Consider the following 20,672-nt stretch of genomic DNA (forward strand, 5'->3'; position numbering starts at 1 on the left):
CTCTTTAATGAACCTTGATGATAATGTAGCTGGCTGCAAATATTTTTCTTTACTGATGTCTTTTTTCCCCCCCTTTGAAAACTTAGTGTGCGGTCCATAGGCCTGAGCTCCCAGACGTTGGCCAGTTCCAAAGAGCCCACAGATGAGGTAAACGACGAGCCCATCAAGTTTTCTACCAGTAAAGCGAGTCACAAGGTCTGGAAAGTTGACCAGACCATGGGGAACCACTTTCAGCGGCCCGCGTGGAAAGTCTTCCCAGTCAGCCTGTTGATCGGCGGCTGTCTTTTGTGGTTTGCAATCAGAGAAGAGACTGACATTGATACGCAACTGAAGACAAGTCTGTATGAGCGTTTACCTGGTTTGCTACCAGATGAGGACGACCAAAATAAATCAAAATAATGTGGATGTATATGTATTTCAGTTTATATTTATTGTGACACAAGCTTGAGCATGTACTCTGAAAGTGTAGTGGAAGCCGTCCATCACCATGGAGTCATGAATTTTCTCCCCGGAGCAAATGTAATGCCATTTTGCCTTTTGAGGTGTCTAAATCATGTGTATTAAAAGGTGACTGTGGTAATCTTTGCTGTAAATCAATCTCCTAACATTTATACCATTTGCACAATGCACCAATACAACTTCAGCTTACTCATGTTTTCTAATCCTTTGTCATGTGAGGAATAGGTCAGTGAAGCCAAATACTTGGCCTCAAGATCAATATACTTTGACAAATTTGAGGTAGCGGAAAGTTTATTTACAGCACAAGAAATCCTATGACATGCACACACAGGATCAAACAGGTATCCTAAAATATATTTGCAAACCTGAGAAAGGAAGTGGAATATTTATACAGATATGAGGCTCTATTCTACAGTGAACAGGACAGTTGAGAGAAAGTTAATTAAAGAAAAATGTATAAAAACATGCCTAAACTACAAATGACAAACCATGTGGCACACATGCTGGTAATAGTTCAAGATTTACAAAACAAAAATCCCCATCAACTCCCCCCACCCACCCCCACTAAAAAGATAGAGCCCAGTGGAGCTTTTATGCACGCTCCCCTCTAATTCGCCTGGCCAGCTGAATGTCCTTGGGCATGATGGTGACCCTCTTTGCATGAATAGCGCACAGGTTAGTGTCCTCAAACAATCCAACCAAGTATGCTTCACTGGCTTCCTGCATGGAGAGAAGGAGGAAAAGTGTTCAGTACCCCACGACTGACAAAATGAAATTTGTGAAGCTCAAGACCACGGAAATTGACTGCACATCTTACCTGGAGAGCGCCAATCGCTGCACTCTGGAAACGCAGATCAGTCTTGAAATCCTGAGCGATTTCCCTGACAAGACGCTGGAAAGGCAGCTTCCTGATGAGCAGCTCGGTGGATTTTTGGTACCGACGAATCTCACGCAGAGCAACAGTACCGGGCCTACAAAGACAGATATGTCAGTCACAGCGCTAATAAATACAGCGCTACACTTCAGTTGATCAAGTGTGTACCTGTATCTGTGAGGCTTCTTCACTCCGCCAGTGGATGGCGCGCTTTTCCTGGCAGCTTTAGTGGCCAGCTGCTTCCTCGGCGCCTTTCCTCCGGTGGATTTACGAGCGGTTTGCTTGGTACGAGCCATTTCTTACTTGTAGGTCTGAAAAACAAATAATGAAATTCAGTCGGCGGCGAATAAAATTCCCCATCACCACCACACCTACACGCGGTAACGTGATCGGCCCACATTACACTTTCATTTCCTTTTCTCTTTAAAAAAAAAAAAAAAGAACGAAACATTGACACATGCGTCACGTCCTCATTAAAAGGGCAAACATATTTGCGTTATCACTGACAGTTAACGTTACTACAGCTTAAAGACACATTTATCATAAAAAGCAGCATGGTTGAGATTTGTCAGGGAGCTTACAAATAAGTAAATCGGAATTAACGCCAACACATACAAAAGCTTTTACATTGTACCCTGGTGTACAATCTAAAGCTCCGCCACCATTAAGCTACAGTGGACACACACGTTTCTGTGCTCCTCGAGCGAGCAAATTTAAAGCTAGCATGGACGGTTGCAAAATGGCGCCAGCTAACCACCACAGAGGCTTTCACCAATACATACACGCGATTTTTCAAAGAAACAAGTTGACTTTCACACACACAAGTTATCTTAATCATTAATGTACATTTTAAAAGTGCTTGTTATCACTGAGAGAAGTGTGTAAATCCAAAACAAAGCTATCGGTTAGCCACTGGCTATGGCGCGCACTGTTTTGTTTTCAATGGATTAACGTCAGTCTAACTGCAACTTAACGTTCGTTAACAACACGGAATGTAAATTTCTCCGTACAGTTGACGGCAACCAGCACAAAATCTAGAAACCCGTAAAACCGATTGTAAAAAGCCGAGCTCACCTCTTCTGTGTTTATTTTTCCGTGAGGGTAGTGTCTCCTCTTCGCGTGTCGTTTCAGTGTATTAGTCAGAGCGAGCAGGAGGAGGTATTTATAGTCTGAGCGGAGCGGAGCCCTACGTTTGGACCTGGAGCTCACATGATTGGTCCAGACGCAACTCTCAGGCGGAGTGTGATTGGTGGAGGAAAATATGAGGAAGTCTTCCTCTGCATTTGAAGTCGAGTGGATCAAGGAGTGCTTTATTTTAAAATTAGGAATCGACACATTTTTGTAATTCAGCTTCCACAAGTTTGGAACTAGCTTTCCTTCCTACAGACAAAGGCTTTATCATATTAATTATTAAAACATGTATCTCTTGTTCTGTCCAATGACTGCATGGTTCCCTCTCTTTTTATTACATTAAACAAGAGAACTGTGCTTTTTTCATAAAAGGCGCATACAAATCTCAAACTTACGTTGATGTAGCTCACATAAGCAAATCTGTATAGCATCTGACAAAACCTGGGTAGATAATTCAGGATTTGTTACAGGCAGTACTATATTAAAGAACTAATTGTATTGGCACCAGACAACAGGTCTGGACCATTGTCTGGTCCTTTGTGCCCGTGTTTTAAAAAAAAAAAAAAAAAAAAGGAGGGAAATGCGTAGGAAGAGCATCCACTCTCTTAGTCAGCAGCCTGATGACAAAATCCTGTCGTTTGTCTTTTGAATTACGCTTTAGTGTTAATATGATGCCTCTTCTTGCAGTTATGATTAATTAATGAAATTAAACATTAAATATTTGTGTTCTTTTAGTTATATTACACTTCATCGCCTCGGTTGATTCGCGTGTTCGTCAGTGTTTGTACCTTACAAAACTTTTGTGAATTGAAATTCCAAATTTATGAGCAGGTTTATCTGCGGTGAACCGCATCCACATTTTCTCTATTATTTTGTCTTAGAATATTAATACACATACATTTAAAATATTAGCTCGTGAATATATGTCTATATTACCCATTCACGGGTAAACTGAGTTTTAAATGATACATCAGGATAATAAAGTCGTGTGTCACCGCGTATCACTCGCGAAGCCACATGACAAAGCGGAACCATTGAGTATTGGGGTAATATTACCAGACGGACCTGTTCTCGAGTGACGCCGGTGGTAAGTGGCTAGTCTGGACTCAACATGGTTTTGCTGAAACGAAGGGAACTAATAATTGTATCGGTTTTCTGGCTGTCATGCTGAACATTTTTGAACCTGCGATGTGTCGCGTTAAATAGTTTAGTCGTACAGACGCGCTTCAGCTGAAATCCTAGAACACTGGAGGAAAGCATGACCGAGAAAAATCTGCTGTTTATAGGTACACGATAATGACGCTACACGTTTTACACTGCATTAGCTAAATACACTTCTGACCAGACTTGCTGCATGCATTTGGTATGTTGTTACAACAGTATAATATACTACTGGCGTACAAAATATTGGTTTTAAATGATCCAATTTGTGTTTTACATTTGTCACTATCAGTTACAAGGAAAGTACAAATTAAAGTGTATTGTCCACAAAAGTAAATAATGTCTACGTATGTTCACTCAACAGATATCGAAGCGAAATCCCACAGCTCCACTGCTCCTGGCGGAGTTGAGAAACCTCTTTGGGCTCGTAGTGACAACACCTTCAGATTTAACTTCTTGTCCGATGAGAAAACTTCTCCAGTAGATACAGTTGAGCCGGCAGCGAGCCGGACAGCCTTTACCGGACAGGGCTCCGCTTTTGCCTTCAACTTTCAAATCCCTCCCGTGGAAGACATGGAGACAGGAGAGACAGCAGGCAGCCAGCAGTGCGTCCAAGAGGAGAAGCCGTCCCTTTTGCAGGAGGCTGACTCTCCGACCCAACAATCCGCGAAGTCAAAAACAAAGAAGAAGAAATCTGGAAAGAAGAAGGCTACGAGCGCAGAGCCAGAGCAGAAACCAAGCGAGGGGAGTCCAGGAGGTGAAGACGCTGAGCTGGTCAGTGTGTGACGGTGAAGTATTTACATCTGGCTTCTGGCTGAACACTTTGACTAGTTGATGTCTGAATGCGGTTTGTCTTTTAGAGTGCAGAAGAGCAGCTGAACAGGCAGCTGGACTGGTGCATTGAGCAGCTGGAACTGGGGCTAAAGTCTCAGAAGGGAACACCAAAACAGAGTTAGTGTAATTTTTTATCTCACAGAGCACTGCACCCTTTTACATTTAGCGCCAGAATTAATTTTGCGTGATCTAATCAAGTGTAAATTGAACCATATGCAGATACTTAGTTGCTCTGAGGTTTAACTAAAATAATAGGATATTGTCCGTCTGCAGAGGAGGAGGCTTCCCGTGCCCTGAAAACTCTGCGCAGCTCCAAAGCTCCTCTGGTCAAGAAGAGGCAGGTGATGAGAGCCATGAGCGGAGACTACAGGAAAAAAATGGAAGAGGAGAAGAGCAAGCAGTTCAAACTCATTCAGACTGGTGAGTGGATTACGGCAGTGATTCGAGCAGTAGAAGTCTTCTGAGAGAGGAACTGTCTGGTTGATTGACAGGTTTTTTTCCATTCCCAACAGAAATTGCATCAGCTCAAGTCAAAGTCGTGTCGGATTCTCCAAAGAAGTCTGTTTTCCACCGGAGAGCTGAAGTCAAAACTCAGACACCAGCCACAGAGGAGAACCTGCAGCAAACTGAAGCCCGGGATAAAGAGCTGCCACTTCAAACTGGGGAGGAGACTTCAAGTTTTGTCTTTATTCCGTCAAAAGAGGAGTTCTGCTTCAATTTTCTCTGATTTGTGTCCTGACGGAAAACTTTTAACCATACAGGATGTTGGAAATAAAGTGCCACTTACGCAGCCTGAAGGCTTTGCTCTGAAATCTGTGATGGACACGATAGCAACAATAAATAATCTGTAAACTGATATTTTGTATTTGTTAATGGATATTTGAGCAGAGTCACGTTTCATCGCTCTCTGTTTGTAACATATCTAAATAAAATTTTGTATTTTTGTTTGCAGTGCCTTTGTTCAATATGATGTTGCAAAACTATAACAAAGTAGTTCTTTAAAACACAAATTCATACAGTTTCATTCAATGCATGAAATATTTTTTTTAAAATCTTTGTTTTCACTTCAGTTGCCTAGTTTCAACAGATTGTAAGAGAAGCTTTATAGTGATAAACAGATGAATTTATTTTTCCAAGTCAGAGATTTTGAAACTTGTTTAAAATGTCTTTTTTTCTGTCTTTAAGTTTATTATTATTTTAAGTTGGTCAAAATAAACACAAAGTTTCTCAAACACATACGTTATACATCTTATAAAGTATTACTATAACTTTAGAAAAAATAGAATTATGGATAATACATTTTCTTCTGTCTTTATTGAATGATTATCTTTAGGCTTTTGTTGCTGTTTTTTTTGTTTGTTTTTTTGTTGAAACAGGAAAAGGCGGGGTGTGGTTCAACACGAGCACATTTGAGTGTGACACACAAAAAACAAAAGTTTGTGCTGCTGAGGAAACAAACTCCTGCAGACTGTAAGCTGCGACTCATTGCGTTTGTCTGCTATAGGAAATCATGTAAACTTATTTATGTAGTTTGCGTTTCGTGGTTTTTCAGGAGATTGCTGTTGTTTTTAGTTTTTAGGTAGAGAACAGTTTGAACCGTTGTCTCGCTAAGCTAAACTAGCCAAAAGAGCAGTCATGGAAGTTAGCATCTGCCCTCATCTAAGCCATTGTTGTTTAGCATTGTTGGCGACTAAGCAAACTCCATTTAAGTCAGTGGCTCTAGCTGTTTTATAGTCAGGTAATATTAGCGTGAGTGCAGGGATTTGCAGTGAACACTTTTTTAAGGCGCCGCTTTGTGACTGCTGTCTGTTTTCAGGTGTGAGGAGGACCGAGTGAAGATGTCCGAGTTAAGTGATGAGGCCAGTGAATCGGAGCAGCTGGGTGCCAGCCTCTCCCTGTGGCTGGGTGACTCCCTGGTGAGACCCGAGGAGCTGGATGTCCCTCTGGACCTCCACACAGCCTGCTCCATCGGCCAGTACGACGTGGTGGCTGAGTGTATTAAAAAGTACTCTCTCTAATAGACATTTTATTAAGGTTACCAGACGGCGCCGGTGTCCTCCACGGCTTTTTACAACACACCTGCTACATATGTGGCCGTGCTTGTTTTCCAGGCAGGAGGTGGACCTCAATGGCAAGAACGTTGGAGGCTGGACCCCTCTCATGTATGCGTCTTACATCGGCCATGACAACATTGCAAATCTCCTGCTGGAGGCTGGGGTGAACGTGAACGCCACCACTGCAAAGGGAGTGACTCCGCTGATGCTGGCAGCGAGCTGTGGGAACGAAAGTATCGCATACTTTCTGCTTCAGGTAGAAAGTCACAATGTAGTAGGTCATAGCAGGTGCTGTGACAAAGTCAGCAGTGTGTTTTTATGTATATGTCACTGATTGGAAACTTAAGCAACACCTCCTTCACTACATCTACAAGCTAAAATAACATTTTGACAGAATAGCCAGACTGTCTTGATGGATTACAAGAGGTTTGCTGAAAGAGCCAGCCTGGTAGGTAGAGACTACTTTTTTTGAAAGTGTCACAGACGGCAAAATAACAATAAAGTTTGACCTGTCATAAATGCAAACATACAGACCCAGCTGCACAGTTAAGTCTCCTTAATGATATTGAGTATTTTAGATTCATATCCAACTGTGATTTTAAAACACTGCACTAAACTTTCTTGGTTCTTACATGTTGATATTGACAGATTGACAAGATTTAAACATGATATTTTAATAACCAGGATGAATACAACTCATTTCAGTATTAAAATTCTCCAGTAGTTTTCACTGAGATTTTTCTGCTTTATCTCTAAAGCAAGGGGCCGAGTTGGAGCTGAAGGACTCCCGAGGCTGGACGGCTCTGTTCCACTGTACGAGCACCGGCCACCAACAGATGGTCAAGTTTCTGCTGGATAACAATGCTGACACCAATGTCAAGTTAGTGTCTTTATTTTTCCTAACAACAATGATCTGAGGAGATTTAAATTACTTATTTGTTTTTTCTTCTCGCCTCCAGGGAGCCAGGGTCTGGTTTCACCCCTCTGATGGAGGCTGCTGCTTCCGGACATGAAATCATTGTCCAGTACCTGCTTGATCATGTGAGTGCTTTACTGTCTCCATGTTGTTTGATTTGTCAAAGAAAGAGAGGTGAATCTGTTGGCTTGTGGGTGTGGGTGAATTAACAGATGGGGCTAAAATGTCCTTGAATCCCTGGTTTGGTTCCTAGCAAACAAGGTTTGTCTGCGTGTTTTATTTTGTAGTTTTTTGTTTCCAAAAAGGAGAAGTAAAAATGTTACAGAAACTGCCTTGGTCCTGCTTTTAGAAAGGTAACAACATCTGTTTTCTGTCATTGGTTTACAGAAAGTTAAAGTAGATGACCGCAACGCTAAAGGAGAGAATGCCCGTACCCTGGCCATGATGTACGGCTACACCAAGATCGCCAGCCTCATTGACTCACGTACTCCAAGAATCAAACCAGGTGTTCAAGCAGCTTGATGTCAATTTTTTAACTTTACAAAATTAGCGTTTGCATTTTTTTTTTGTTATTTACCGAATCATTTGTGGGTTCCAACTTTCCAGGACACTTTGAAGACCTGAGCTCCTCCGAGGACTCGGACAGCGCACCGCAGAGGATAAGGCCGAGTCGAAACCGAGCCAAAGGCATCAGCATCCACGATGGGCCTCAGGCCATCGCCAAGTTCCGAGTAGGAGGCACCAGCAAACTGTGTGGTAGTGTCACATACAAAACATATCCTGTTTTCCAGGCTGCGTCTGTAGGTGGTTATGGAGTCAAATTACACAAAAGGGTCAGTTATCTTTGTGAACAGGGTGTAGTTTTTCCCTGCACTCTGAAATACTTATGTTAGTGTTGAGGAGACAGTCTGAGCAGTTAAGCTCACAGCCTTATTATGTGTAAAGTGCTCCATCAGTGGCTTCCATTCATTACTATAGTTACATGTTGGACAGTTGTTAATGTCACTTTTGTCCCCATAGATCAACCTGCTGTGCCGCCAGGCTACATGACATTTCGTGATATCGGCGAACAAAGTGAAGACATCCGTTACCGTGATGTGACCTCGCCCATCAATGAGCTGGACGGCCAGAGCAGCAGCAGCAGAGGTAAGAGGCCAGTGTTGTCTGAAATAATTAGATATGTCTCGGAAAGAAATATAGCAGCTGGAATGATCATTGATTGAAGTAATGTCCTTTGGCGTGCTGAGTTGTGCTGAATGTCAGCCAAAGCAATTAATTTTTTATGATGTCTCTGCAGATGACAGTCCGTTCTTTGACAATGACATGCCCACCATGAGGAGCAGCAGCAGCAGCAGCGAAGGTCTGCCTCATGTGATCGGCCTCAACTGGGAAGGCTCCGTGGAGAGTAACGAGGTGAACGCAAAGCCGGCAGATGTGGAAACGAGTAGGAGATTCTTCTAAATGTATTGACAGATTATTGCACCTTTTTCCCCACCAGGACTCTGACCAGGGTAAAAAGAGCAGCTCTCGCAGAGTAAATAAGGGTCATTACTCAAAAAACAAGACTCGCCATGGAAACAATGACGCAGCTCACTCCAGTGGGACAGGGAGCTGTGGGATATGTGCTCACATTGGTCCCCCACCTTCCTACACTGGTCCAAAGGCATGTCCACGCATTACATTTTTTAATGTACAAGTACTGATTTGCTTTTGTGTTTGTTTTATGAGCAGTTTATCCAGATTTTATTGAGATCCCGGCTTGGCCTAAATCTCTTATCCCTGCAGGATCTGGCAGAGTTCTTGGAGCAAATTGGCTTTTCTAAGTACCTCCCATTACTCGAAGAGCAAGACATTGACCTTCGGATATTCCTCACCCTGACAGAGAATGATCTCAAAGAGATCGGGATCACGTACGAGACTTCAGGCCGTTCTTTCATATCTGTCCCCAAACGTGAAGTGTTTCTTTACTCATTGTATCTCGCTATCCAGATTGTTTGGACCGAAGAGAAAGATGACTTCAGCCATCGCAAGGTGGCACAGCAGCGCTCGACCGCCCAGCGATGCTCTGGAACAGGCTTACGCTGATCAACTGGAGGCTGAGATGCAAGAGATGGCCATTCAACTACACAAGGTGACTAGGAAGCAACTATTCAACGCACGCGTTGCTTTTCCTGACTTTACTGAAAAACGTCTCTCACTCAGCGATGATCTAACTCTGTGTGCAGCGCTGTGAGGAAGTAGAGAGCCTGCAGAGTCAGGTGTCGCAGGAGAAGGAGCTGCGCACGGTGATGGAAGGATGTCTGATGGAGGACAAGATGGCTTGGAAGAGAGTCCACGCCGAGCTGGTGGACAACCACCGGCTGGCTCAGGACATGAACAGCACACTGGCGAAGGCGAGGGCCTGCTGCACTGAACTGCTCTCATGTTTGACTAAAGATGGGAACAGCAGCTCTTACACTGACATGGAGGATAAAACAAAAAGTGACACTGGTGTTAAAGGTAAGTTAAGGTAGACTGTGTTGGGTAACCCATTTAAATTTCAAATTGCGATTTTAAAAAAAAGTGATTTGACATGTTTTTGTAGGTGGAGACGGGCTGACAAGTTCCAGTATCGTGGAGCTGATGAAGAAGCTGGATTCTTTTGAAGAAGATCTTGGTAAGAAAGTTTAAAGCTCAGTGATAAAGGTGGATATTCTCGATCACTGGAGTCTAATGTCTCGTCGTTTCATCATCACAGGAGGAAATCTGCAAACCATGCTTCAGAGTCTGAGGCGACTGAGCGCCCCAGAAAAAGTCTCTGATAGCTGGGAACGGCCTTAAGCATTTCAGGTGACTAAGAAACTCAGCGGATTCAACAGATGAAGCAGCTCATCGAAACGAGTGAAAACCATTTGCCTTTTTATAATTTTGCAGGGGCTACTGCCAATATTTGACGGAGGGTGATCTAACCACCCTAAACAATCTCAGTGAAATGGGAGAAGGCCAAAGACAAGGCCGGCCCCGCCAGACCTGAGTGGCTCTGGAAGGGACGCAGACCTGCTGCTCATCTGGGATTGGCTGATGGAACAGAGCTCGCCAGAAGCAAACAAAGCCAAGGGCAACGCAGCTGCTGCAGGAAAATGACAAGCAGGCAGAAAGGGTACCTGACCCTAACACGCTTGTGCTGGTGTATGCAGGACTCCTATCCTGCAGGACATGATATGTGCAAACGCACAAGACAGGAGGAGGGAGACTGAGAGGACTGAGTGTGGATCAGAGGCTGTGACAGTGATGTGATTCTGAGAGTGACCACATAATTATCTATAAACAGATAATTATGCAAGACAACTGAGAGTATCTGATCAACGGTCCAGTATTTATATTAGTGTGCAAAATGATCAATAATACTGCAAAATCATTTTTTTAAGAGGTGAGATGAATTCATGTTGCATTAAATAGAAATAAAAAAACAATTAAAAATGATTAAAAGATATTTTAGAACAAGCAGTAATCGTTTTATTTTACATGTGTTAGTGATTGTTTTCAATGATTAGTTTACTTTCACATTAGTCTGGTCAATATTTAATCGGTTGACGCTACTGGGGAGACTGAGCGTCAGGGTCAGGGAATCCCATCCCGATGATCAGGGTACACACTCTTATAGTAATACATCTAAAAACCCTCCTCTATTTTGCCCTGGGCACCGGCGGTAAATCAATGAGATGACCGTTACTGCTCAGTAACAACCTTGGCACATTGGCTGTGTTCAGCTGTAACAGCTGATCCAGACACACCAGCCTTTAGGCCTGAGCACAGCCCTCGCTCAGCTCATATATGCTCTCATGTCATTCGTTGTGTTAAATGAAATGCAGCAACGTTGTTACGCTTTTATTAAGCAATAACATGGCAGCAATGGGCATCATTCATAACTCATCCCAAGTGTTTTTGTTGAGGTTTATCTGGTCAGAAGTCGTTTCCGTCACATCTGTTGTGTAACTCACCCGTAGTGTAATACGTAAACTATGACAAGCAAATGACTGTTACTCTGAGCGGTGCTTACTGTGTGTGGCTGCTGAGCTAGAGGCTAGAGACACTGGCGGGCTGCCAATTGGGATTTCTGGGCCCATGGGAGTGAAGTGTGGTTATGAAGAATGAGTAGTGTTGTTTCTCTCCCGCTCTCTAAGCTGCCCTCCGGCGAGATATTTTACTGACACTGATCTGAATCTGAGAAAGTGAAGCTTTTTCTGGTGAATGCAGAGAACAAACAGATCAAGAGTGTAAATTCTAGATATATTGCTTTAATGTATTGCTTAAATAGAGGCCTATTTCTCTCCCTTTCTCTCTCTATGTATAAATTAATGCAACATTATCTGCAGTACATCGAAAAATAAGTATTATTTACAAACATTAACAATTCACTTTAGTTGAACAAAGTCTTCCTGTACAGCCTTCAGGGTTTTACTGAGGGGTTTAAAAACAATGTAAAATGCAGCAAATGTGAATCCACACTTCGAATATCTGCTCATACAAATTCACCAATATTTCCAACAGCAGTTCAAACGCAAATTTAAATTCATATGCGATTGTGTTTGCTCCTGAACGACTGTCCAGGAGAGCACATATAAACCTCTTCCTCCTTCAGACCTCGGGTCTAATCTCAAATCAAAGCAGTCCTTCTTCCCACAGTAAAATATGCTCCACGTCCCCGTGGAGGGATGAAGACATCTCGTCTGTCTGTAGTGCGTTTGTCATTTGATCCCAGCTGGTGTGAGGACTGCTTCCCACTCCCACAGAGGACCAGCTGTGTGAACAGTGGCTGTGAAGAGATCAGGTGTACTCACACAGGTGGCCGCAGCCGGCGGGGCAGTAAGCGCTGCTCTTGAGCCAGTTCATCATGTGCTCCAGGTGTCCGCCGTGGCTGCAGCCCTGACACCACACGAACAGTCCCTTCACCACGTGGTGACACACTGCACATATACTGGCACACTGGTGGCACCTGAAGGAAAGACACATGCCGCCCGTCAGTCCCGTTCGTTCCATGTCAGAATTAAATGGATACCTGGAGCGCTGCACACAAATTGCATTAAAGGCCAAATAAGGATCATTAAATATAGGAATAACAACTGCTGTCAGACAACCAGGCGACTCTGGGAAGTTACTGGTTCCAACCAAAGAGGGCATTTTACACTCACTTGCCAGGTCATTAGGTACACAAGTGAAAATCAAAATGTACTGCACCAAATCTTATCTTCGTGAAGGTTTATAGTTATTCATCATTTGTCTGAAATATCTGAGGCAGCTGTTGATTTAACCGTTTCTCTGTGGAGTCAAAGCTGCAAAATAAATCCTGAAAAACATGACTACTTTATTCTTCTGATTTGGTGGCGGTTGATAGACGTCAAAGCTACCGAAATAGAAGTAGAAGAAGAGTGCTGTGTTCAAGTACTTCGCTCTGTGAAGTCGGTCAGACAGACATTTGAGGGGGCAAAAGAACAAGTGTTTCATTCAATCCAGTTTAACATAACCACAAACAACATCCTCCAATATGATCATACGGTGGAATTACCACCTTTCTTAATATAAACTGAACGTTTTACAGTCATGAAAGAGGTTTAGTGCAGGGCTGTTACGTCAAAATGCATATACCTAATGAACTGACAAGTATACCTCCCAGTGTTCGTTGTTTTTACTCTATATTTTTGCAGATTAAACAACTACCTTTCTTGTGGTTTTATGAGTGTTTACTTTTATTTGCAACGAAGCTATGGTGACAAAGTTATTTCCCTCGTGGATCATTTAAGTCTGTTTAAGTCTAATAGACAGCTTTAGAGGCTTTTGTAAGTGTTGGTCATTTACCCTTGTTCCCACACTAAATGTTGGGTTTGATGTTTGCTAACAATAGCTTCAAACTTAGCATACACACATGACCTCACTTCATTCTACTGGATGTGAATACCTGATTAATTCTTTCCAAAACTAAATGGTGATGCAGATGTTCATACCTGTCACAAATCCAGCCCTTGTTGCTCATCGGCCGCTTGCAGTTGCTGCAGTTGATGTGGAGTGTTGTAGATGTCTGGTTTAGGCAGGTGATGGCGCTACACGTACTCAGCTTGATGACCTCGTTGGACACGTTCCACAACTCGAATCGCTGCAGCAGGTCTATGTAGGACGTGTACCAATGTTCCTGAAGTGGAAAACACCAATTGTTTTATTTTTTCTGTTCTTGCCTGCTTAGTTTTTTCCAGATTGCAATGACATAGATTAACTTCATAACATGCACAAGCTTTAAGACGTCCTAACCAACTGAATGCTATCAACTGAATCTCCAAATATGTAAAGGAAAAAGTGTTCGATATCGGTTCAGGGAACAATCTATAAAATCAGGAAGGGTTTCTTTTGAGCAAAATCTAGGTCTTTCTCTACTTAAAAAACAGAAACTTTTTGATGAATGACTGTGCCAACAAAAAACGGAGTTCCAGTTCATGAAATAGTTCACATGCAAATGGCGCTATATTTCAGGGCAGTTTTTTTATCATTAAGGAAGACACCTGTGTTTTTTTTTTTATTCTATCTGACCTGGGTAAGGTCATCAATCTCCTTGCGGATCCGGTCCCCCAAGACGATGAGCACAGACACGGCCATCTGCACATCACCCTGCTCGGCGTAGTAGCTCAGCATCTCCCGCACTATGGGGCAAAAGAAGCTGGCGGGCAGATGTTGGCTGAACAGCGGCTGAGAAATGGAGATGAGGGAGAAAGACTCGATTGGAGTCAGACAAGTGACTTCCGCCTCGTTGCCGCTGACGTGTGGGGAGTCGGCCTTGTCCTGCTGAAGGTGCTCGGGGGCAGAGGGGTTATCCATGATCTCGTGGCGCAGCTGGAAGGCCTCCTGGGGCAGCGTGTACTCCTGCTCTTCTGTTACAACAAAAGCAGCGGAGATAATATTAGACAAAGGAACGCTGAGCAGGGTGGCAGTTATAAATAGCAGCCGCTGACGTGGGCGACTCTTTAGTTTCCTCAGTGATGACACAGTGACTGACCTGTTTGGTTGTCGTGCTCCATAGAATAGAGGTCGTCGTCATCCTGCTCAGCATCTCCAAACATATACTCAGCCTGGCCCTCGCTGCCCTCTGTCTCCTCATTTTCTGTAAAGGGATTGAATAACCGTTAGGAAAACAACACAAGGACATAAAGATCCTCTGATTGCACAGATTGGCCTCTAAGAGTTTAATAACAACACTCACCTTCATTATTATTGCTGATGTGAGAGTTCCCGGGCTCCAGGTGGATGTTATCCTGCCTGCTCTCACCTTTACTGCGCTCCAATCTGCTCTCTGTGCCCATCCCTGAACCCATTTCCTTAATACTGAAACTGCAAGCAGAACATACACGTGCAATTATAGTCTGTAAGCGTCTGGAACTGTTTTATAATGCCACAGTAAAAAGCGCGTTTACCTGTTCATTAAAGGCACGGTACCAAGTTTACTGAGGTTGTGGTTTGGACCGGAAGCAGTGAGGTTTGCTGGGTCAGAGAACATAATTCTCAGCATGGTCCATGTAGTGGAAACCTTTGTATCAGATAATGGAAGACACAGCAATGGTTCATTACTTTAACTCCAAAACTACAATTTCAGCCTCACATGTTGGTTTGTTAAAGTCAGCTAATAGCTCTTGTATTCAAATCAAACGGAGAAACTTGAAAACTTGAGGCAAAGAAATAGTTCACAACAGTACGTACAGTAGCTAACCTGAAAATGAATGGTTAAATCTACACTATTCATTGATTAAACAGTGACCACAGTCAGTATTCTAATAAATCTATAATAAACTGACTGGTCTTTAGAGTTTTGGACCCAAAGGGTACGGTAGTTTCCATGACTATATCTAAACTTATCTGAGTTATTATGGGGGGAAAAATTTAGAAAACAACAGCTAAAACAAAAGCAGCACTAAGTAAAGATTATTTTCTGCCTGACCTGAGGTCTTTTGAGCTCCCGGGCCACCTTGGCATTGTGGTCACACAGCTCAGCAAATGGCTTCCCGCTGAGGAGGTAGAGTTGTGCCGTCTTGACAAACCAGTCCATGCAATTACTGTCCAAGTTCGTCTCAAACACACTAAGCGCACTGGACACGTGGGCAAACTGTTCTGTCTGGTCGGGTTTCTTGAAGAAAAAGATGGGGTAGCGGCGGTCGCCTCCGGGGTACGGCTTTCTGTTGGCGTCACTGCTAATGAGACTCTCCTTAGCTGCAAAGGCCAAATCACCCAACAGTCCAAAGCACAGACCCTCGGGGTTGGCCTTGTCCACGGGACGAGCGGCATCCTTAAACATATGTTGGTAGAGTGTACTGTCTTTAGAGCCAGAAAGCAGAAAATGAGGGTCGTGCTGGTGACGCCACACAATACCAGTGGTCACATCTTTATGTTCCTCAAAAGTGGCAAATGGAATAAAAGGTCTACGAATGTCCCACACATAGATGTTGTGGTCCACCATCATGGAGCAGGTGGCCAAATGAAACTTTTTCTCAGGTCGCCATTTAACTCGCGCCACTGATGCAATCGTCTGGACACAGTAGATCTCCTTGGCCCGGTTAGTGGTCATATCCCACACCTTCACCATCTTGTCTCTGCCTCCTGTGGCCAGCCAACCCCTGGAACAGAAACAAGTAAATGCGTGCTATAAGTTTACAAAAGCTTTCCAAGAGTGACTTACAAAGTGTTACCTTATTACACTTTTGACAGTAAATATTGACTTCATTTGTGTTGTTGTTGTTTTTTTTACCTATCATCAGGATGCCAGTCACAGCAGAACACGGGGCCAGTGTGGGCCGTGAACATTCTCTCATAGCGGTCTGGTCGTCGGATGTCCCACAGCTGGACATTACCATTTTCAAAGGATGCAGCAAATGTAAAATAATCCTTCATGCTGAACTGAACGTCTCTGACACTCTCAGACTGACCTAAAAGAGAGGCATATAATAAAGGGATGATAATAATAAAAGGGAATTTATTAACTACAAACACTTTTAATCATATAGCTTTTATTCTGCACCACTCTGCATTAAACCACACTACCTGAGAAAGTGCTGACAGACTCCTTCTTCCGCAGGTCAAAGCACTTCATGAAGCCATCCTGCGAACCACTTAGCAGCATGTAAACCTCTGTAGGGTGGAAGCACACTTTGTTGACGGTCCGTTTGTGCTCGGTAAACAGCTGGTCCTGTTTGTTGCGAGAGGGTTTCCCCAGATTCCAAGTGACCACCGCCCCGTTGGTAGCAGCCGTGGCCAGCAGGTTCTCCTCCATCTGGTGCCACATCACATCAGCGCAACTGAAGTTCAGAGAGGGTTTGCGGCCAACGCGTAGGTTCAGCTTCTCCACAAACTGCTCCTCCTCCAGTGCGTAGATCTTGAAGATGTTGCGGCCCGCCACGACCACCTGCGTGGCATCACGGCACACGCTGATGGCATTGGCGGGAGCGTCCAGGTGGCAGAACATAGTTCGGCCACTGATCGTGTTGCTGCTGAGGGCTGTTGTGACCCGTGACATTTTCTCCATGTTCCTAGTGAAGATAACGCTGTTATCGCTTCAAAAACAATTAAAGTACATTAGGTGGAATGCACTGGCTTTTACACAAAGCAGTCTGAGCTTCCACCAGCAGGTGGCACTCACGCAATAAAATGTTTTTATACAGTACTTAATGTGGGAGCAAGATAGGAGGCAGTGTGTGACAAAAAAACGAAATGAATACTAATATGTTCTGTATACTTCAATACTTTTGTCAAAGGAGCAGCTGCAGTACTTACTTGGTGAAGAAGTGACGACGTTGTTAATGTCTGCAGCTGGACAGAGTCCACCTCATGTGCTCCCATGAGAGCCAACTTGCTAGTGAGAGATGACCATGTCAGCAAAACACACAGCAGTTACTACCTGGATGCTTATTTTAAGTATTTCACGAACATGATTAAAAGTATATCTGTTATGTACAATTTTATCACAAACATGTGGACTGAAATACTACTACTATACAGAGCTTACTGGATAAAACCATTAAATTAACAACAGGTAGTGGATAATATTAGCATCATATATATGTATACCAGCAAATCTTTATGTGTTAGATATATAGATATAAGACATTGTTTTTTCATCCCACGTATGGGAAATTTCCTTGTCACCATAGTGAAGAATTATACGAGAATGTATGGTGATTAAAATTGCTAAAATTGGTAATTACAATCGCCTTCCTGCTTTGATGTAATCTAATTTCAATTTCAGTTTTATAATAGGTTTAGGTGGATTTTGTTTTAATCACCAACTGCCCGGTGGTCACGTGAGATGTGTCTGTGTGGGAGTAATATACTCAACATGTGCGTAAACACTGTCCAGAGTGTCAGGTGAACATTTTAACCATCAACCTCCTTATACTCCCTGGTTTCTAGCCCTAGTTGTGGCTTATTTTACTCCAAACTGCGTACTTACAACAGTCAGCTCCTTCTTGTCCCACACTTGTCTGCCAGTGAGTTGTCCACAAATAGCTAAACTCGCTGTACAGTGTACTTTCACCATAAACATGACTGGAATGTGACGCTAATGCTAGCTGGCTAACCTTACTACCGAGTGGTTTTGCAAATGTGATACGCGTACGACGCAAGCTTGTTATAGCAAGTATGTCATCCAATTATATTAAAGTAATAAAACATAATGTATGAAATAAGCGTGCCAGTATGAAGTAAAAACAAAGTAGTTTAAGGGGACAAACCTTCTGTGCTGAAGCTGTTGCTAACTGCTCGCGGTACCGGAAGTAGTATTTTACTCTAATCTCGCGAGACTTTCGCAAATAGCGAAAGCAGCACGGCTACAGTTCACGGAGGCGGGAACGGGGTCTGTTTAGGTTTGTTTTCCTGTTCTTTTAGTGGAAAGTGAATGTGGTTTTTAAACCCCAAATTGTAAACGCGACAGTTTAAGGAGACGACTTAACAGCACACGTTTAATATCACAGTGTAGTCCACTCTTGGAAAATAAAAGGTTAGTGTGTGTTTGTAGGTGATGGTGGGATATCTCTGTCTCTGCTGCCATGGATGATCTGTTTACCTGTGAGGACGCAGCCACGTGGAGGACTGTGTATGAGAAATATTGGAGTGTAGTGGAGGTCAAGGCCAAAGGCAAGAAACCTGGGAAGCTGCTGAACCTTGACAAATGGTAATCCCTCTTTTTTTTTGTCAGTATAAATTAATAAACAAACACCCAAATGAAGACAGCGGTGCAGCTGGAAGCTCAGCGTCTTCGCCAAAAAATGATTTCCTCTGTTGTCATGGAAATATTTGTTCGTTTTAATCAGCAGCACTTGTACTTTTTTCCTCTGGCTTTCTGCTGGCTTAAGTGATCTCCATGACAACTGAGTGTGATAGGATCTTGAGTGGGAATTGTACTGTCAAACCTCTTGACCCGCTTTTGAAGTAATGAAGCAAATGTTTGCCTCTGTTAATGAAATGTGGTTATTTGAATTGCGATGTGCTGGAATTGCTCGGAAGTGCAAGGCTGAAGCGGTGCATGCTTATCTGTGATCAGGTACCAGGAGGAGCTGCCTGCGCTCATCTCAAGTCGACCTGACAAACATGTCACCCTGTCCGACCTGGTGAAGCTGATGGAGTGGAAGCTCACTGTAAGTTATGCCTGGACACAAAAGCAGAAATGAGAGCGTATCTCAGTCAATAGCTGTGTCCTTGTGTGGTCCTGTGGGGGTTTTTTTATGCAGAGAGGGAAGTTCAGGCCGAGGCTGCAGCAGCTGGTGGCGTCCAACAGTGAGGACACAGTGGAGAAATGTTCCAGAAAATCCTTCAGCCTCTTGCCGAACGTGCAGGCCGCCATCGCAGAGCTCAGCTCCCTGAAAGGAGTCGGCCCTGCCACGGCTTCAGGTTGGCACACTCGCCTGTCTGTATTTATGTGCATGAAAATGTATCAAACCTGCACCCAGCCAACAGATGGCAGCTCGATAATTCACACTGATAAAATGCCTCTGTGATCCTCTTAAAGGACTAAGTGATTGATTTTCAACAAGTTCATAGAATAGGGCTCACGCTGGTGGACTGAGCCTGTATCCACTTCATAGCTACATTGAGCTTGGCCTGGGGCTGACTGTCCATTTTGTTCCAGCTGTGCTAGCGGCAGGCGCTCCAGAACAGGCTGCATTCATGTCGGATGAAGCCATGGAGAGTGTACCAGGCCTGAAACCCATCCAGTACACGGCCAAGCACTACGCTCTGTACCTGGACAAGATGACGGAGAGGACTGAAAAGCTGAACAAAGGTGGGATTGTGGCACAGTGGTGCGCTTTCATCTGCATTTGTATTTGTTGTCATTGTGTTTTGTGGTATCAAAGTAATGTGGCCCAGCGGCGTCGTGTTCTTTCAGAATACTGATACTGCTAATTAAAACACTACAGCTGCAGACAGGTTTCTGACCTCCTGCTAATATTCAAGTCTCTCAGATCACCTCGCCTACTTTCCCCAGGGTAGAAACAAAACATTGGTCTACGTGCACATTTCCTTTGCACCAAATATCTTCAACTTCAAAAAACCACCAACTCTCGTTTCTTCCAAATCAATGCCCACATTCGTCTCTGCCTTTAATAAAATTAAAATTTTAAGCTATTCATCTTATCTTTCACTGCACTGTTTAATCTATTTTATCAAAGTATTAATTTGTGTTTTATCTAATGTTACTTTGTCCAATAATTCTTTTGCCGCCTGTAAGAAAGTGAAAATGTTTTTTTGTTTTGCATCGAATTAAAGGAGATTTAATGACTGTTCTAATGAAGAACGCACTTTGACATTACGGGCTATTTTTCTGTTGATCACATGGCGCTTTAAGGACTGAGGCTCAAATAGAATATATAATAACGTGAATGGCCTCATTAAAAGTTGACATAATAAACTCATATCCCATCTATTTCCTCAGTGGATCCGCAGCAGGACTGGACGCCCCACCGGCTGGAGATGTGTTTGTGGGCAATGGCCGTAGCCAAACAGCAGCAGCTCCAGCTTCTAAAGGATGTCGACTTGAAGGGCAGCAATGTCCAAGAGAAGCGGTCAGACCCAGACCATGACACTGACAAGAGACCAGTAAAGAAGCGCAGAACTGTATAAAATGTTATATGAAAGCTGCTTTAATGTTTGTAATTTTTATGTTTTTTCTTATATAATAAAGGATTTATATGAACACAATGAGAAGCTGATATCGATTTTGCCCTGTGAAAATTTAGAA

At 43.4% G+C, this 20,672-nt stretch overlaps 5 protein-coding genes across 7 annotated transcripts; 3 read left to right on the top strand and 2 right to left on the bottom strand.

Moving 5' to 3' along the window:
* Positions 1–732: 732 nt before the first annotated feature.
* On the bottom strand, positions 733–2,556 carry h3f3d (H3 histone, family 3D). Its single transcript, XM_047609659.1, has 4 exons — positions 2,408–2,556; positions 1,502–1,644; positions 1,277–1,430; positions 733–1,179 (listed from the first exon to the last, which is right to left on the bottom strand). The coding sequence occupies exons 2-4, from the start codon at positions 1,627–1,629 to the stop codon at positions 1,051–1,053; spliced, it is 411 nt and encodes a 136-aa protein (XP_047465615.1). The 5' UTR covers positions 1,630–1,644; positions 2,408–2,556; the 3' UTR covers positions 733–1,050.
* Positions 2,557–3,532: 976 nt separating this feature from the next.
* Positions 3,533–5,403, top strand: c16h8orf33 (chromosome 16 C8orf33 homolog). The gene is made up of 5 exons (XM_047609153.1): positions 3,533–3,750; positions 3,990–4,399; positions 4,486–4,576; positions 4,733–4,879; positions 4,972–5,403. The coding sequence occupies exons 1-5, from the start codon at positions 3,723–3,725 to the stop codon at positions 5,184–5,186; spliced, it is 891 nt and encodes a 296-aa protein (XP_047465109.1). The 5' UTR covers positions 3,533–3,722; the 3' UTR covers positions 5,187–5,403.
* Positions 5,404–5,880: 477 nt separating this feature from the next.
* On the top strand, positions 5,881–10,915 carry anks3 (ankyrin repeat and sterile alpha motif domain containing 3). Its single transcript, XM_047609453.1, has 16 exons — positions 5,881–5,929; positions 6,276–6,464; positions 6,571–6,769; positions 7,272–7,393; positions 7,473–7,554; positions 7,817–7,934; positions 8,036–8,185; positions 8,450–8,575; positions 8,727–8,842; positions 8,928–9,092; positions 9,215–9,339; positions 9,419–9,560; positions 9,655–9,928; positions 10,014–10,085; positions 10,167–10,258; positions 10,343–10,915. The coding sequence occupies exons 2-15, from the start codon at positions 6,298–6,300 to the stop codon at positions 10,247–10,249; spliced, it is 1,941 nt and encodes a 646-aa protein (XP_047465409.1). The 5' UTR covers positions 5,881–5,929; positions 6,276–6,297; the 3' UTR covers positions 10,250–10,258; positions 10,343–10,915.
* A 350-nt stretch (positions 10,916–11,265) lies between these two features.
* Positions 11,266–18,222, bottom strand: wdr24 (WD repeat domain 24). Of its 3 annotated transcripts, none has more exons than XM_047609450.1 (11): positions 18,169–18,222; positions 17,213–17,291; positions 16,484–16,968; positions 16,191–16,368; positions 15,387–16,059; positions 14,866–14,978; positions 14,655–14,782; positions 14,451–14,555; positions 13,988–14,325; positions 13,411–13,595; positions 11,266–12,404 (listed from the first exon to the last, which is right to left on the bottom strand). In XM_047609450.1, the coding sequence occupies exons 3-11, from the start codon at positions 16,962–16,964 to the stop codon at positions 12,236–12,238; spliced, it is 2,370 nt and encodes a 789-aa protein (XP_047465406.1). In that variant the 5' UTR covers positions 16,965–16,968; positions 17,213–17,291; positions 18,169–18,222; the 3' UTR covers positions 11,266–12,235. The 3 variants fall into 3 exon arrangements, with proteins under 3 accessions (XP_047465406.1, XP_047465407.1, XP_047465408.1); XM_047609451.1 differs by having other exon boundaries at positions 17,213–17,287; positions 18,169–18,187; XM_047609452.1 differs by lacking the exon at positions 18,169–18,222 and adding an exon at positions 17,889–18,117.
* A 29-nt stretch (positions 18,223–18,251) lies between these two features.
* On the top strand, positions 18,252–20,635 carry zgc:112496 (uncharacterized protein LOC541336 homolog). The gene is made up of 6 exons (XM_047609288.1): positions 18,252–18,300; positions 18,453–18,608; positions 18,978–19,071; positions 19,165–19,324; positions 19,563–19,715; positions 20,367–20,635. The coding sequence occupies exons 2-6, from the start codon at positions 18,484–18,486 to the stop codon at positions 20,552–20,554; spliced, it is 720 nt and encodes a 239-aa protein (XP_047465244.1). The 5' UTR covers positions 18,252–18,300; positions 18,453–18,483; the 3' UTR covers positions 20,555–20,635.
* Positions 20,636–20,672: the final 37 nt, after the last annotated feature.

The sequence above is a fragment of the Mugil cephalus genome, chromosome 16 (genome assembly GCF_022458985.1).
Source record: "Mugil cephalus isolate CIBA_MC_2020 chromosome 16, CIBA_Mcephalus_1.1, whole genome shotgun sequence".
Taxonomy (NCBI): Eukaryota; Metazoa; Chordata; class Actinopteri; order Mugiliformes; family Mugilidae; genus Mugil; species Mugil cephalus.

Coding starts and splice junctions, on each gene's coding strand:
- c16h8orf33 (XM_047609153.1), top strand. CDS start 3,723: ATGACCGAGAAAAATCTGCTGTTTATAG. Junction 3,751..3,989: donor GAAAAATCTGCTGTTTATAG/GTACACGATAAT, acceptor TTCACTCAACAG/ATATCGAAGCGAAATCCCAC. Junction 4,880..4,971: donor GTTCAAACTCATTCAGACTG/GTGAGTGGATTA, acceptor CATTCCCAACAG/AAATTGCATCAGCTCAAGTC.
- zgc:112496 (XM_047609288.1), top strand. CDS start 18,484: ATGGATGATCTGTTTACCTGTGAGGACGCAGCCACGTGGAGGACTGTG. Junction 19,072..19,164: donor TGATGGAGTGGAAGCTCACT/GTAAGTTATGCC, acceptor TTTTTTATGCAG/AGAGGGAAGTTCAGGCCGAG. Junction 19,325..19,562: donor CGGCCCTGCCACGGCTTCAG/GTTGGCACACTC, acceptor ATTTTGTTCCAG/CTGTGCTAGCGGCAGGCGCT.
- anks3 (XM_047609453.1), top strand. CDS start 6,298: ATGTCCGAGTTAAGTGATGAGGCCAGTGAATCGGAGCAGCTGGGTGCC. Junction 8,576..8,726: donor CCAGAGCAGCAGCAGCAGAG/GTAAGAGGCCAG, acceptor ATGTCTCTGCAG/ATGACAGTCCGTTCTTTGAC. Junction 9,340..9,418: donor CTCAAAGAGATCGGGATCAC/GTACGAGACTTC, acceptor CTCGCTATCCAG/ATTGTTTGGACCGAAGAGAA.
- wdr24 (XM_047609450.1), bottom strand. CDS start 16,964: ATGGAGAAAATGTCACGGGTCACAACAGCCCTCAGCAGCAACACGATC. Junction 14,979..15,386: donor GGGAGCTCAAAAGACCTCAG/GTCAGGCAGAAA, acceptor TCTGATACAAAG/GTTTCCACTACATGGACCAT. Junction 14,556..14,654: donor CATCAGCAATAATAATGAAG/GTGAGTGTTGTT, acceptor ATCCCTTTACAG/AAAATGAGGAGACAGAGGGC.
- h3f3d (XM_047609659.1), bottom strand. CDS start 1,629: ATGGCTCGTACCAAGCAAACCGCTCGTAAATCCACCGGAGGAAAGGCG. Junction 1,431..1,501: donor AAGAAGCCTCACAGATACAG/GTACACACTTGA, acceptor CTGTCTTTGTAG/GCCCGGTACTGTTGCTCTGC. Junction 1,180..1,276: donor CAGCGATTGGCGCTCTCCAG/GTAAGATGTGCA, acceptor CTCTCCATGCAG/GAAGCCAGTGAAGCATACTT.